Raw genomic sequence first — 17882 nt, 5'->3', positions numbered from 1 at the left:
CTTACTGCTAGAGAATTATACATAGAATATGACCCAGATACGAAGTTACTCATAAGAACATTAAAAGAACTATGTTGAATATGTCTGAGAAAATAAAAAGGTGGAGAGCATAGGTTTACAGATGAAGAAGATAATTTAAATTTTTGAAAATAATTAACTGCAAGTTTTATATCTGAGGACCACAAATCTGAAATTAAGAACTCATTAGATAGGTTTAACAGTTGAGTAGATACAGGCAGAAGATAGGATTGATAAATTGGAAAAGAAGTCAATAGAAAATATACCAAGAAATACACAGTGGGAAAAAAAAAAGGAAAATAAAGAGAACAGTGTTTGAGACATCCATGACACAGTGAAAAGAAACAATACACATGCAGACGGAGAACAACAAGAGGCAAAAGTAAGAGGCAAAGTAAGAGAATTACCAAGAAATTTACAAAACTGGTAACAGATACCAACCTTCAGATTCAGGAAGCTTTGAATACACCAAGCAGGGTAAATGCAAAGAAACCTAAGCACAATACTGTAAGAATGCTAAAAACCTACCTCAAAGGAAGAATAGTAAGAGAAGGAATTGTAAGAAGTCTGACAGGTGACTCCTTGTTGAAAAATGATAAAAGCAAGCCATGACAATGGAACAGCATCACTAAAGAGTGGGGGGCGGGGGGTAGGTGCAGGAACCAACAAAATATTCTTCAAAGGATAAGAAAAATGAAATTATTTCCAATCAAAATCTACAAGACTTTTTTTTTTTTGCAGTTAAAACTTTCCTAAAAGAAATATCATAGGAAGTTCTTCAGGAAGAGAAAAATGATCCCAGATAAAACTGCAGAAACGAATATGAGTGAATAAGTACAAGTGAATATTTACTGTAACAAAAATAACAGGTTTTGGATGATAAATAATGTAAAATTAAAATACCTTATCACAATAATGCAAGAAGTTGGAGGGCATCATTGGAATGACAAGGCTGTAAGGTCTTAGCATTAATCAAATGTGCATGTTTGGGGCACCTGGGTGGCTCAGTTACTTAAGCATCTGCCTTCAGCTCAGGTCATGGTCCCAGGGTCCTAGGATTGAGTCCTAGGTCAGCCTCCCTGTTCAGCGGGGACTCTGCTTCTCCCTCTCCCTCTGCCCTTCTCCCCCGCTTGCTCTCTCTCTCTCAAGTAAATAAATAAAATCTTTAAAAATTTTTATATATGTTTTACTTTTATTTTTATTTAAATTCAATTAGCCAAGGTATAGTACATCATTGGTTTTTGATATAATGTTCAATGATTCATCAGTTCAATATAATACCAGTGCTCATCACATCATGTGCCCTCCTTAAAAATTTTAAATAAAAAAACAAACAAAAAAACACAAATGTGCACGTTAATTTTTAGAATGGTCACTGAAAGAATATTTAACACAAATTTAATAGAGAGCAGAAGGAGAAACAGGAAATAAAACAATTCAAATAAGAAAAGAATAAACCCAAACATATCAGTATTTCTTTGGATACTGCAATTATAAGGCCAGCTTGTTAGCCTGGAAAAAAACTAACACAACTATATACTGTTTACAAAATAAATTTTTTTTTAAATACGAAGGCCCAGAAAATCTAAATGCAAAAAGATGAAAAAACATTTACCAAGGAAAGAGTAATCAAAGTACCTATGCTATTTCTAGAAAGAGCATATTTTAAGGCTAGAAGCATCATTAGGGATAAAAGGGAGAAATAACATCGTGATAAAGGGGTCAATCCATCAGGAAAATACAATTATAAATACGTATGCACCCATGAATATATAAACTGTAGGTATAAAGCAAACTATATGAAGCAAAGTTTCAAACTATATCAAAATTTCACAGAAAAGAAAAACAAATAGGCAACATATCAGTAACAACAGAGATGAGTAGCTCTAAACAAAACTGAGTCTATGACCTACATAAACAAAGTCTCCAGTAACAACAGGAGACACATTCTTAACAAGTACACATAAAATATTTACCAAAATTGATCACATGCTGGTTCATAACATATGACTCAATGTATTTAAAATGACTGAAATCATTCACAGTGTGTTCTCTGAGCAAAGGGCTATTAACCTTTGAATATATTTTCAAAGTGCTTAGAAATCAAATAATACATTTCTAGTAAACATCATGGTTCAAAAATATTTTAGAAATTAGGAAATATTTATGAATTAGTGATAATGAATATCAAACCTGTGGGATGCAGCTTAAGTGATGAGATAATGTAAAGTTTTGGGTTTTTTTGGTTTGTGTGCATAATGTAGCTCTCCTAGTTAGTTCCTGTGATGACAGAAATGATTAGTGACCCTCATAAAGTTAGTGGTTTGCCCTTACTGTGCTAAGTGACTGTCTGGTAAGTTGTGAGAAGAGAACAGCACTGAGCACCTTGTATACAATACTGCACAGGGCGGCAGAGAAGGAGTGTCATGTTGTTTTTTCCACCCTGGAGCTTTCCGTATTCATGAAGTGCTCTCCCCACCACTTCCAGCCTCTAATCTCTTTTATCTGTTCTAGTTTGTGTACGATCATCGCTCTTCCTCAGAACCAAAAGTTACAACCTTCCAACCCTAGAGCACTATGGACAATGATCCTAAGTTTTCTAATGGCATGGGAGCCAGTGAAACTGGACTCCAAGCCCTACATCTCATTTATTTTTATTTTTTTAATTCTTTTTTGTTTATTATGTTCAGTTAGCCACTGTATAGTACTTCATCAGTTTTTGATGTAGTGTTCAATGATTCATTCACAGAGCCAAAGAGGGAGCACACCAAATGAAATGAGTATTAAGGAGGGCAGGTGTTGTGATGAGCACTGGGTGTTATATGCCCTACCTCTCATTTATAACAAATGGGTTTGCTTTAACTTTCACAGCAGTATCTCACTGGCCCTTCTGACAGAAGGATGGCTCTGGAGATGCCAGATGTCAGAAAGAGAAGGAAGGTGACAAGTATAAACAGACCACAAACATTCTCCTGACTTTGCTTTCAATAATAAGAGTTTCAATAATTCTTCATTATCTATTCAATATTCAAATGTTCAAATGCTCGCACACATGCACAAAATTTGAATGGTCCGTGGCACAAAATCAACATCTTGACCATTCAACTCAAGAACTCTATTCTATTAATAATCCACACAAACCTCACACCTTTTAGCTTAATTTCACTGAGAAAATATAGTCCACCAGGAAATACAAATCAAAACCACAATGAGATACTACCTCACACAGGTCAGTGTAGCTATTGATGAGGATGTGGAGAACAGATAACCCTTGTGCACTGTTGGTAGGAATGCAAACTGGTGCAGCCACTGTGGAAAACAGTATGGAAGTTCCCCAAAACATTGAAAATAGAAATACATATGATCCAGTGATTCCACTATTATTCTTACTCTTGAGGCAATCAGATGACCAGAGGTAGGAGAAAAGTATTTATAAAAATATTTGTCTTTTGGGGCACCTGGGTGGCTCAGTCGTTAAGCGTCTGCCTTTGGCTCAGGTCATGATCCCAGGGTCCTGGGATCGAGCCCCGCATCGGGCTCCCTGCTCAGCGGGAAGCCTGCTTCTCCCTCTCCCACTCCCCCTGCTTGTGTTCCCTCTCTTGCTGTGTCTCTCTGTCAAATAAATAAATAAAATCTTAAAAAATATATATTTGTCTTTGTTTAATATGGGACTGGTGTTGTAGTATAACAGGTCATAACCTTACATATTTGTAGAAGCCTTGGGGCCAATCCATATTAGAGAGCAAGCATGTCCAGAAGGTAGATTAAGAGACATATTTCTGTTTCTTCAAACAAGAACATTTTGTTTTAAAAGAAGAATGTAAAGGAAAAGATTTTCACTGAGGCATATTCCACAATGTACTCCCTGACATAATGAGCCAAAGTATTTCTTTCTTTCTTGAGAAATTTAGATTTAGGTTAATATTAGCCAAGTAGAATTTTCTGGGATGTACCAGAAAATAAGCCCCACAAAAGACTTTGTCTAACACTCACCATTAGTAAGCAGCAGGCAGTGAAGAAGATGATGAAGTCCCACAGCAGAGCAGAGAGCCAGAAACTAATGGCAGAGACCCCACTCACAAACTGGATGTGCTTTGCCTTAGTGATTCTCTCAGTCACTGTCAGAAGACAAAAGCCACTGACAAAAATACTCACACCAAAAAACAAATTCAAGGCTACCTGCATTCCTGGTATTTTTCTACAAAGGAATGAATAAAGAGGACACATTGGTAAGATAACAAAGTAGAAAATATTAGTTTCTAAAAATAACTTTTTATTTATTATAAATTATATTTTATTAATTATTTTATTATTTTATTCACTTTTAAAATTAACTTTTTATTAAGAATGTGTTCAGATAGGGAAGAAGGACTATATTTAAATACCAAGCTCAATCCCAATAAAAAAGCATACATACCTTCCCTCAAGTTTTTTAGACACAATATTTTGAGGCTGAGGTTTGTTGGAGACCGTAATTGAAGCATCAGGGCCAGAAAGTGCCATAAAAATAAGATTGTCTAATATTGCCAGGGATAATGGTGGTGAGTGGTATGCTTTGTTGTTGAACCAAAGTGTAACTAATTTTTTATTCCCAACAACATGAAAGGAAAGTGCAATAATGCATGAGTAAATGCATTCTTGACTTTCCTGCAAGTATTTCGTTAAGTCACCTGGAATGAGAAAACAATAAATGACCACAGGCTCAGCATGCAATACAGATCACTTGGTATGCATTTTGGAGAGGGAGAACCCAATAATTTCACTTGCCCGATATTTTTTCTATTTCCAGTGTCTCACAACAGCTCTGACACATTTCGACCATTCAACTCAAGAACTCTATTCTATTAATAATCCACACAAACCTCACACCTTTTAGCTTAATTTCACTGAGAAAATATAGTCCACCAGGAAATTCAAATTGAAACCACAATGAGATACTACCTCACACGGGTCAGGATATCTGTTGATGAGGATGTGGAGAACAGATAACCCTTGTGCACTGTTGGTGGGAATGCAAACTGGTGCAGCCACTGTGGAAAACAGTATGGAGGTTCCCCAAAACATTGAAAATAGAAATACCATATGATCCAGTGATTCCACTACTGGGTATGGATTCAAGGAAAACAAAAACACTAATTTGAAAAGATATATGCACCCCTATGTTTACTGCAGAATTATTTACAATTGCCAAATTATGGAAGCAACCCAAGTATCCGGTGATAGATGAACAGATAAAGAATGGATATATATACACACATATGTACCTATATATGTTAGATACACACATGCATATTACTCAGCATGAAAAAAGAATGCAATCTTGCCATTTGAAACAACATTACTTTTGATAGATCTGTGAGGTACAGTCTTTTTATTTTTGTCTAAACTACATAATATAGTGGAAAAGGGACCACATTATGAATCAGGGAAATTAATTTCTCCCTCTTCTCTCCCCTCTTCTCTGCTAAACTATGTGATCTTTGACAATAAGCGTTCGTCTAGTACTCCTGTCATGGATGGAGGAAAAGGAATATGTGATTTAATGACAGCTTTTATGCCACCCAGCCTATAATGTATATGTTGTAAAATCAGAATATTGATAGAAGTAATAACCAACATTTCCCAGTGCATTTTCATCTCCCACAATGGAACCTAAAGGATAAAGGAGAAACAACTTGCCAAACTGCACGGGCTCTATGCTAACCTAAACCAATACTGTCAATGAGGCAGCAGCTGAAGGAAATGCAAAGGAAATACCTGGAAGGAAATGATCAGCCTTGAAAGATGACAGACTTGCTCCTTAGAGATGATTTAGTGTAGTGAGTGGGTTAATATTGCAGACTCCCACTGGGCAGTCCTAAAATCTAGTGCCTTCTCTAATACATACTAGATGCACTATTTGGGGCAACTTAGTTAACATCTCCAAGCCTCAAGCAAGTATAATCATTATAGAAATCGAGATAATTGAAATATTTAGAAAAGTTCTTGCCGAAAGTAGTGTTCCGTACATGTAATCAATTATTATTACTACCTTCCAAATAAGTAAGTTCAGCATAGCCTGCCCATAAAGTCTTCAACCTAACCTGTTTTAAAATATGGCTGATCTATAGAGACTTGTGTGAAGACGTTTGGGATTTAGTACCACATTGTGAGCCTGGTTTTATGTGAGATTTTGTGCTAAATTTTACAAAACAAAATATTTAATACTTCAATTCATTCCTTGAAGATGTAGCGAATAGCTGGCAGATGACCCACAGTCAAAGTGCCTCCATTAATAATTAACTTCTGTGGCCAGTCTCCGTGAAGGATGATTCTTGTCTCTGATTTGGCTGCCTTTATGAGATTGGTGACTATCAAGAAAGTAAAGAGCAACAGCTAAGTTCCAGTCAGGACCTCTCTTTGGAAGTGATACAAGCAGGTTTTCATCTATTAGTAGTCTTTTTCTTTTTGAAAGAGCCTTACCTTTCACTTCCTGAAGTTTTTGTTTCTTAGCCTTTAGCATCATCTCAAGAATTTTTGTTAAATTCTGAGAAAAATCAGAACGGTCATCATCTGAGAAAGGCACTATGGTTTGACCATATTGTTCCAAATCCATTTCCCTGGCATTTTCAACTCTATTTCTTGAAATTTCCATTCCTCTCATGAGAAAATAAACAATGCCCAGAAGTCCCAGGATCTGCATCAACATCAAATTCCAGTTGCGCCAAGAGAACATAGCCCTCTTTATGAACATGGCACAGAACTGCTGGCAGTTAAGAGACCACTGACAAGAGGAGAGGACGGCATTACAATGGTTACAAACCTTAATGAAATTCAATGACATTAATTTTCTGAATCTTATGGTAGAAGATGTATGTACACATTCTATCAATACACCCTTGTGCAGAACACAGCCGTGGTTAGCACACAGGTAACAAGTAAAACTTCCTTTCTGGGTAATATGTTGACGCTTGGCTTCTAATCAAATTATACTAAAAACTCAAAAGGATGATTTTTATCACTAACATATTCATAGCATCTCTGAGCAAAATAACATGACATCAGTCTTTGTCAACATTAAATCATGATTCTTCAATCCTACCGCTATTTGATAAGTGAAGCATTCCCATAATGTGCATATGTAACAAGTTTCCATCGCTAGGTTTTAATCCATGTGATAGTGGATAGTCAGGAAACAGAAAATGAATTTATTTTTAAACTGCAATAATGTGCTCAGCACTTTTTCTTCAACTTCTAAATTTAAAGCAATGTGTCTAATTGTTAATTTGAAAAAATGTACCTAAGTATACTATTTTCTTTATTTTTTCAGGCTTTTGGGCCCATCTATAGTTGATTATATATTTTCTCAGATTAACAACAAAACCTGTTGCTTTAAATGTAGAGACTTCCCCTGAAAAGGTAGTCTGAATATTAAAGAAAAGCATAGAGAGCGTATTACTTGGAATATGTAACCAATAGTTTAACAATATGCTGCTTACCCTGTATTTCCCAACATTTTGGACACCCCATAATTCATCATGAAAAAAATATCTCTAGTCAATCAACCAATATTATCTGAATGAACCAATCAGCATTTGGATGTTGTCACTGGCCAGAAATAAGGTAAAGTTTAGAAGGAAAATTTTTTTCTCATGTTCTGATTTTTACAAGATGGCTTATTAGATATATTTCTAGAGTGAAAGAATATGCAAATGTAAGAATCAACTTTTCTACCCTGGTCTGCAAATCTTCCTTCTTCTGCATCTTCATAAGAAAGGGAAATAGGGAAGAGTGATACAGCAGGAGAAATGGGCAAGCAAGGAGAGGAGAAAAATCATATTTTATAACTGATTCATCCAAACATATTCAACTCACATTTTACTAGTATTAACTCATTAAAACAGTTTCATGGAGAATGAAATTGAAGCACAAATATGTTAAATATCTTGGTCAAAGTCAAATAGCCAGTAAATTATAGAACAGGAATTCCAGTTCCAGTTGGCTCAAAATTCTGCACTCTGGTTGTACAACACCCACTCTGCTTCACAACTGACTCATAAGCCCCTCAGTGAAGGCATGTTTATGGGCAACTCTGAGAAATGCTGATCATCTCAGAATCCCTAGTCTTCATTAGGGAAACTGTAGGGAATAGACAATCAGGAGAACAATGAAAGAAATTCTTGGCAATCCAATGAATTTTCCCATGCTAATGAGGGAACGGTTGGGGAACAGTCCATTAGGAAGTGCCAGTGCATTCCAATTCATAAATTTAAGTGGCTTTCATGCACTGAGTGTTATACACAACCCAATAATAAATTATTGAACACTACATATGAAGGTAAGTATGTACACTATACGGTGGCTAATTGAATTAAAACATTTTTTTAAATGGCTTTTATATATATGTGTAAATTGTGATAACTTTTGTTAGGACCCTTTTTCAACTCTGAATGAACTAACAATTTTAAAAAGTGAGATAAGTGACTCAAAAATAACAAAGCTGAGAGTAAAATCTGATTTTTAACTATCATTTTTAACTTCTGAATTAGAAAATTAATTGCATTGTTTTACAGACTCTTCCTTACTTGGCCTTCCCTGGGTAAGAACTCTGAAGTCTCCTTTGAATTCAAACATTAAAATAAAATTTATCTTTTTATACCACTAGCATTACATTCTTAGTGAAGATGCTCACCCCAGTATTAAACTTAATATTAGAGGGTTCACTTGCAGTGGGAGAGTATGATCTCTCAAAACTTCTGGGCACATTCATATTCTGGTTCATGTTTTCTCTTCTGTTTTTGTCCTTTAGGGATGGGGTCTGGAAAGCTTCATCATCCTCTCTACTGACCCTATATACAAGCAAACATTCATTTTAACCAGAACAGTAGTTTTATTGCAAGATTTTCACAGTTAATGACAAAAATTTTTTAAAGCAGACACAATTATATAATGTTAACATTAATATTGGATAAAATAAACTGAACTTAATCAAGTTAAAGGTGTAAGACAGTATCTTTTTTTTAGAAGAGAGAGTTGTTAAATTTATTTTAAAGAATGATACTAATTCTAGCAGGGTTTTTTTTTGTAATGTTTCTAAGTGTATGCCAGTCTAACAGATTTGTTTTCTCAATGTTCTGCTCCAGGTAATCTAAACATCTGTAATGGTTTACAGAGCAAATGAGCACAATAGGTCAGTTATCTTCCAAGAGCTCACGACTCCATGGGAGAAACAGACATTTTTATTTAATTTTAGTATGTGGGAGAAAATGATAAACAGAATCATGAAAATCATACTATAATGGGAGATCTGAGGTCTACCCATGGGCATTCTGAAACCTGTGATGAAATCTCATAATTTGAGGAGATAAATTTTTCATTCTAAACCAATGAGCCAACAAGACTTTTTAATACCTTTCTTTTACCAGGACCACACATACAAAAAAAGCATCAAATACTGATTTGGTCTGACAACAATGTTTTAAATTCAAGGTAGTATTTGTGCTATGTCTGGTCACTGTGATACTATAGTAATAGATACCACTGAAGACAAGTATGGTTTTTACCTTGACTTTTTTCTCTAACTCCTTTATTAGGTTTTTATTAATTTTGATATACTTATAAGACATATTCAATGTGAAAAGTTTTTTTTTTAAAGATTTTATTTATTTATTTGAGACAGAGAGAATGAGAGACAGAGAGCATGAGAGGGAAGAGGGTCAGAGGGAGAAGCACACTCCCTGCCGAGCAGGGAGCCCGATGCGGGACTCGATCCCGGGACTCCAGGATCATGACCTGAGCCGAAGGCAGTCGCTTAACCAACTGAGCCACCCAGGCGCCCTCAATGTGAAAAGTTTTAAAAATTACAATAAGCCAAAGGAAAAAAATACTCAAGATCTTATGATTCAGGCAAATGACAGGCAAATGACATTTTTCTATATCTACATATGCACAGGCATGAATGTATGTATATACATACATAAAGGCAAAATTCGGATTATGCTATAATATTACATTGTTATGAAACTTGCTTCTAAAATTATTTACATTCTTTCTAGGTGTTGGGAAAATTGGACAGCCACATGCAGAAGAATGAAACTGGACCACAATAAACTCAAAATGGATGGAAGACCTAAATGTGAGACAGGAATCCATCAAAATCCTAGAGGGAGGGGCGGCTGGGTGGCTCAGTTGTTAAGCGTCTGCCTTCGGCTCAGGTCATGATCCCAGAGTCCTGGGATCCAGCCCCACATCGGGCTTCCTGCTCGGCGGGAGGCCTGTTTCTCCCTCTCCCACTCCCCCTGCTTGTGTTCCCTCTCTCGCTGTGTCTCTCTCTGTCAAATAAATAAATAAAATCTTTAAAAAAAAAAAAAATCCTAGAGGAGAACATAGGCAGCAACCTCTCTGACCTTAGATGCAGCAACTTCTTGCTAGACACATCTCCAGAGACAAGGGAAACAAAAGCAAAAATGAACTACTGGGACTTCATCAGGATAAAAAGCTTTTGCACAGGAAAGGAAACAGTCAACAAAACTAAAAGGCAATCTACAGAATGGGAGAAGATATTTGCAAATGAAATGTCAGATAAAAGGCTAGTATCCAAAACCAACAAAGAACTTACCAAATTCAACACCACCCCCCCAAAAAAATTCCATCAAGAATTGGACAGAAGACACGAAAAGATATTTCTGCAAAGAAGACCTACAAATGGCCAACAAACACATGAAAAAATGCTCAACATCACTCAGCATCAGGGAACTACAAATCAAAACCATTATAAGATACCACCTCACACCAGTCAGAATGGCTAAAATGAACAACACAGTAAAAAACCGATGTTGGCGGGGATGCAGAGAAAGGGGAACTCTCTTATGGTGAGCACTGGGTGTTATATGTAAGTGATGAACCAATAAATTCTACTCCTGAAACCAATATTATACTACATGTTAACTAACTAGAATTTTTTTTTTTAAGAGAGAGAGAGTGTGGGCAGCGTGGGGGAGGGGCAGAGGAAGAGGAAGAGCTAGAATCCCATGTAGGCTCCACAACCAGCACAAAGCCTGATACAGGGCTCAATCTCACAACCCCAAGTTCAGAGCAGAAGTCTGACTTCTGCTTAACTTCCTCTTAACTGACTGAGCCACCCAGGTGCCCCAACTAACTAGAATTTAAATAAAAACGTGTAACAAAAAAAGAAAGAAAAGTTAATTCAATGTTTAAAAAAAAAAAGAAAATCACAAACTAGTATCTCATGAACATAAATGCAAAAACTCTGAACAAAATTTTAAATCAAAAACAATGTGATAATAAAATAAAATTAATGATACATCATAACTAAATAGGGTTTATTCCAATAATACAAGGGTTGGTTTAATGTTTTAACATTAAAAAATTTGTTAATGTAATTTGCCATTTTATGAAACTAAAAAAGAAAAGGCACTTAATCATCTCATTAGATGAAGAAAAAGCATTTGACAAAATCCAACATTCATTCCTGATAAAAACTCTCATTAATATAGGAATGGAAGAGATCTTTCTCAAACTGATAAAGGGCATCTACAAAAACCTACAGCTTGCATCATACTTATTTATGAAAAACTGAATGTTTTCTAAGTTCAGAAACAAGAAAGTGATATTGTTAACTACTTCCATTCAAGATTTTACTCCCATTGCAGCAGGGTAAGAAAATGAAATATCCAAAAGTCAATTGTTTTCTATATACTAGTAAGGAACAACCTGAAATTGAAATTTTAAAAAATGCCATCTTCAGTAGCATCTAAAAATGAAAAATACTTAGGGATGAATCTGACAAAAGATGTATAAAATCTATGCAGTAAAGCATTACTGAGAAAAATTAAAGAAGATTAAAATAAATGCAGATATACTATACTATGTTCAGTTAGAAGACTCAGTATTTTAAAGATATAAATTTTCTCCAAATTGACCCATGGTTTCCAGCCAGATCAATTCCAGCCAGATCAACCAGCATGCCAGAAGAAGTTTTTGTAACAATTGATCAGCTCATTCTAAAATTTCTGACTCAATAAAAAGGACTTAGAATGGGCAAAATAACTTTGTCAATGCATTTATTCAGTATTGTGCTGATGAAAAGGAAAGAATAACCCTCAAGCCCTGCCAATTATATAGTGAGCTGGTTCTACTGCAATTGGTGAATACATGGCAACAACCAGTGAGTTGAAAATACCCACCTTCCACAATCTAGAAATTCCACTGTTAGATATACACTCTATAGAAATCTCACATATTTGCCCAGAAGACAGATACAGAGATATTCATTGAAGTGTATAATAGCAAAATACTGGAATAAATAATACAATGTAATAATAAAATATGATACCTATGTAATGAAATATGATCTATATCAATTGGAAGGAATGAACTAAATCTCTATACAAATGTCAATGTGGAAAGATATAAAATGTCTAATTTTTTAGAGAAAAAAAGCATTTTGCAGGACTGTTAAAACTATACATGTTTATGGATGCATAAATGCATATACAGTAATATTAAAATATATATAATTTCTCCACTGTAAAATTACCTTTTCTCCCCATTTTGTACTCTGTTCTTTAGAAGCATGTCATTAGACACAGATCATACTCAAGGGGAGGAGGGACTGAATACATACACCTCCTGGAGGGAGTAGTATCTATAATATTATCTGGAATTCTACAAGGAAGATTTGTCTCTCTTCTCCATTTATTCATTCAGTCCTCTATTTATATCTGTATGGATGCATGTAATACTACCTTGGCCAGGTATCAAAGTAATAGTTAAATCACAGTGATATGTCATGTTAATATCATGTACCACCCTCCTTGATATGATAAGAGGAAGAGGGCACTTCATCTCTGCAATATTCTTCCCAAAAAGCCATAACCCCATTCTAACCATGAGAAAAACATAAGACAAACCCAAACTGAGGAACATTATACAAAACACCTAATCAGAATGTCCAAGGTTATGAAAAACAAGGAAGATGTAAGAAACTCTCACAAACCAAAGGAGACTAAAGAGATATAATGGCTAAATATAACATACACTGGATGGGATCCTGGAACAGAAAATGGACTTTAGTGGAAAAACTAGTGAAATGTGAATAAAATGTGGAGTTTAATTAATAGCAATTTGCCAACGTTGGTTTCTTAGTCATGACAAATGTACCATGGTAATGAAGGATGTTAACAACAGGGAAACTGTGTGAGGGGTGTACAGGATCTCTGTATTATCTTTGCTACTTTTCTGTAAATCTAAAGCTATTCTATCATTAAAAGTTTGTAGCATTTTTATCATACAGTAGATCCATCCATTTGCTATACTTTTTTGAGTTGTCCTACATGCAAGTACATGTTTTTAATGTTGTCTGTCTTCTGTGCTGTTCCTGTAAGTTTGATATTAAAATACATTAAGCTATAAAAAAAAGTTTATTTAAAAAGTATCTGGAAGATTACATACCAAACATCATAGTTGACTTGATGGAAGAGGTGGGAAGAAATGGGATTGACAATTTATTTCAAAGATGATTTAAATTTCTTTGTAATATATTTTTAAAATTGGTTCAAACTAACAAAATGTTAAAATTTCCTGAGTTGGGGAAGTGGGTGCTTTCTTACATTTACTCTTTTTCTGTACAGAAACTTTAAAGGAAAATGTTTGGCTAAATAAAATCTAAACATCTCGTGTATCAGAGAATACTTCAACAAGATTAAAAGACAAATGACACAGATTAATTATAATAAATAGGAATATCTTCTAAATCCAAAAGGAAAATATGAAAACATAATATGAAATTAGACAAGTGATAAAAAATAATTCACAAAAGAATAACAATAAATGGTAATTAATTCAAATGAATTAAAAATAAAACAGCCAATCATAAGAAAATACTGTTTTGGTGAATATGTGGTGGAAATAGGAAGGTCTTATAAACTGACATGGATGTTAGTACACTTCCTTCTGCAGGGCAATTTGACAAGATAAGTTGTAAAATGTGAATATTCTACATCTGCAATTTTTTAAAAAATTTTATTTTATTATGTTATGTTACTCACCATACAATAAATCATTAATTTTTGATGTAGTGATCCACAATTCATTGTTTTCGTTTAACACCCAGTGCTCCATGCAGTACATGCCCTCATTAATACCCATCACCGGGCTAACCCATGCCCCCACCCCCCTCCTCTCTAAAACCCTCAGTTTCTCAGAGTCCATAGTCTCTCATGGTTCATCTCTCCCTCCGATATCCCCCCCTTCATTTTTCCCTTCCTTCCCTTAATGTCCTCCAAGCTATTCCTTATGTTCCACAAATAAGTGAAACCATATGATAATTGACTTTCTCTGCTTGACTTACTTCACTTAGCATAATCTCCTCCAGTCCCATCCATGTTGATGTAAAAGTTGAGTATTCATCTCTTCTGACGGCTGAGTAATATTCCATTGTATATATGGACCACATCTTCTTTATCCATTCATCTGTTGAAGGGCATCTCGGCTCTTTCCATGGTTTGGCTATTGCAGACATTGTTGCTATGAACATTGGGGTGCATATGGCCCTTCTTTTCACTACATCTGTGTCTTTGGGGTAAATACCCAGTAGTGCAATTGCTGGGTCATAGGCTAGCTCTAGTTTTAATTTTCTGAGGCACCACCACTCTGTTTTCCAAAGTGGCTGTACCAACTTGCATTCCCACCAACAGTGTAAGAGGGTTCCCCTTTCTCCACAACCTCTCCAATATTTGTTGTTTCTTGCCTTGTCAATGTTTGCCATTCTAACTGGTGTTAGGCGATATCTCAGTGTGGTTTTGATTTGAATTTCCCTGATGGCTAATGATGATGAACATTTTTTCCTGTGTCTGTTAGCCATTTGTATGTCTTCTTCAGAGAAGTGTCTGTTCATGTCTTCTGCCCATTTTGTGACTTGATTATTTGTTTTTTGGGTGTTTAGTTTGAGAAGTTCTTTATAGATCTTGGATACCAGCCCTTTATTTGTGTAGTGTCATTTGCAAATATCTTCTCCCATTCTGAGGGTTGCCTCTTTGTTTTGTTGACTGTTTCCTTTGCTGTGCAGAAGCTTTTTATCTTGATGAAGTCCCAAAAGTTCATTTTTGCTTTAGTTTCACTAGCTTTTGGAGATGTATCTTGAAAGAAGTTGCTGTGGCCGATCTCAAAGAGGTTACTGCCTATGTTCTCCTCTAGGATTTTGATGGATTCCTGTCTCACATTGAGGTCTTTCATCTATTTTGAGTTTATCTTTGTGTATGGTGTTAGAGAATGGTCGAGTTTCATTCTTCTGTATATAGCTGTCCAATTTTCCCAGCACCATTTATTGAAGAGACCGTCTTTTTTCCATTGCATATTTTTTCCTGCTTTGTCAAAGATTATTTGACCATAAAGTTGTGGGTCCACACCTGGGTTCTCTATTCTGTTCCACTGGTCTATGTGTCTGTTTTTGTGCCAGTACCATGCTGTCTTGGTGATCACTGCTTTGTAATATAGCTTGAAATCGGGCAACGTGATGTCCCCAGCTTTGTTTTTCTTTTTCAACATTTCCTTGGTGATTCAGGGTCTTTTCTGATTCCATACAAATTTTAGGATTATTTGTTCCAGCACTTTGAAAAATGACATCTGCAATTTTATTCTTTGTAGGTAGTGATATATGTGTTCATCACAGCATTATTCATCACAGCATTGTTTGTAATAATAAAAAGTTAAAGCAATCTAAATAATTGGCCAATACACTGGCACATCTGTACAGTAAAATGAAATTCAGTAGTCATTAGAAATGATGCTGGAAGTATATAGATACTAAAATGAATGTAAATAATATTATTTATTTTTTTAAATTTTTAATTTAACATTTTTTAAATGTTAAACATAAACATAATTTAAAATTTTAATTTAAGTTAACATATACTATATTATTAGTTTCTGGAGTAGAATTTAATGATTCATCAGTTGCATATAACACCCAGTGCTCATTACATCAAGTGCCCTCCTTAATGCCCATCACCCAATTTACCCCATCCTCCCCGACTCCCCTCTCACAACCCTGAGTTTGTTTCCTAGAGTTAAAAGTCTCTTGTGGTTTGCCTCCCTCTTTGTTTTCACCTAATTTAATTTTTCTTCCCTTTCCCTATGTTCATCTGTTTTAATTCTTAAATTCCACTTATGACTGAAATCATATGGTATTTGTCTTTCTCTGACTGACTTATTTCTCTGACTGGCTTAGCATGATACCCTCTAGTTCCATCCACATTGTTGCAATGGCAAGATTTCATTCTTTTTGATGGCTGAGTAATATTCCATTGTATATATATACCATATCTTCTTTATTCAATCATCTGTTGATGGACATCTAGGGTCTTTCTATATCTTGGCTATTGTGGACATTGCTACTATAAATATTGGGGTGCATGTGCCCTTGGGATCACTATGTTTGTATCCTTTGGATAAATACCTAGTAGTGCAGTTGCTGGGTTGTAGGGTAGTTCTATTTTTAACTCTTTGAGGAAACTCCATACTGTTTTCTAGAGTGGCTGCACCAGTTTGCATTCCCACCAACAGTGTAAAAGGTTTCCCGTTCTCCGCATCCCCACCAACATCTGTTGTTTCCTGTGTTGTTCATTTTAGCCATTCTATAGGAGATGGTATCTTATAGTGATTTTGATTTGTATTTCCCTGATGATAAGTGATGTTGAGCATCTTTTCATGTGTCTGTTAGCCATCTCAATGTCTTCTTTGGAAAACTGTCTATTCAAGTAAAGAAAGGGTTAATGTACAGGAAGGGAGAAATAGGGGGCCCCTGACTAGGCTCTGAAACTATTCCTAGCAGGCAGAAGCACTAAGATAGAGTGAACAAGAGATAAGGGAATAAACCTGACCACCTATTCCTGGATGTTAGGGAGTATTTTTCTTTGGCAGCTACATTGTAATCACAGAAAATGACCAGAACTCAAAGAAGTAAGAAATTAAAGATGTTAGCAGTAGTCCTTTCTCAAATCAAGACAGTATAAGAATCTCAAGGCCACAAGCTTTCTGGTCAGGTTTTCAATAAAAGACCAGCCCTAAACACCCTCAGTGGCAACCCATTCAGGTCTTCTCTCAATCTAGAGATCTTTTTCTTTCCTTTCTGCTCTCACCTTCGCTTAATAAACTTACACCTCACTTCACCCTTTTGTGTCCATGAGATTCATTCTTCAACTCCATGAGACAAGGACCCTGCAATCCTACAACAATGTGCCCATTTCTTAATTGGATTACTTGTTTTTGGGTATTGAGTTTGATAAGTTCTTTATAGATTTTTGATAAAAACCCTTCATCAGACATGTCATTTGCAAATATCTTCAACCATTACATAGGCTGACTTTTAGTTTTGTTGATAGTTCCCTTTGCTGGACAGAAGCTTTTTATCTTGATGAAGTCCCAATAGTTCATTTTTGTTTTTGTTTCCCTTGCCTCCAGTGATGTGTCTAGTAAGAAGTTACTGCAGCCAAGGTCAAAGAGGTTGCTGCCTCCGTTCTCCTATTGTTGGTTCCCTGTCTCACATTGAGGTGTCTCATTGATTTTGAATTTATTTTTGTGTATGGTGTAAGAAAGTGGCCCAGTTTCATTCTTCTACATTGCTGTCCAGTTTTCCCAACTCCATTTGTTGAAAAGACTGTCATTTTTCCATTGGATATTCTTTCCTGCTTTGTCGAGGATTAGTTGACCATACAGTTGTAGGCCCATTTCTGGGTTTTCTATTATATTCCATTGATCTATGTGTCTGTTTTTGTGCCAGTATCATACTGTTCTGATGACTACAGCTTTGTAATATAGCTTGAAATTCAGAATTGTGATACCTCCAGCTTTGCTTTTCTTTTTCA

At 35.5% G+C, this 17882-nt stretch overlaps 1 protein-coding gene across 1 annotated transcript in view; it reads right to left on the bottom strand.

The window, feature by feature from the left end:
- LOC110582272 (phospholipid-transporting ATPase ABCA3-like) overlaps positions 1–17882 on the bottom strand; it is a 165165-nt gene that overhangs the window by 51434 nt on the left and 95849 nt on the right. Inside the window, exons 17-20 of the mRNA XM_044915266.1 lie at positions 8690–8846; positions 6481–6781; positions 4436–4688; positions 4012–4216 (exon numbers count right to left, since the gene is read on the bottom strand). Coding sequence (XP_044771201.1) covers positions 4012–4216; positions 4436–4688; positions 6481–6781; positions 8690–8846 — 916 coding nt within the window. The remainder of the gene's footprint in view (positions 1–4011; positions 4217–4435; positions 4689–6480; positions 6782–8689; positions 8847–17882) is intronic.

The sequence above is a fragment of the Neomonachus schauinslandi genome, chromosome 5, assembly GCF_002201575.2.
Source record: "Neomonachus schauinslandi chromosome 5, ASM220157v2, whole genome shotgun sequence".
Taxonomy (NCBI): Eukaryota; Metazoa; Chordata; class Mammalia; order Carnivora; family Phocidae; genus Neomonachus; species Neomonachus schauinslandi.
This window is presented reverse-complemented; position numbering and strand designations above follow the sequence as displayed.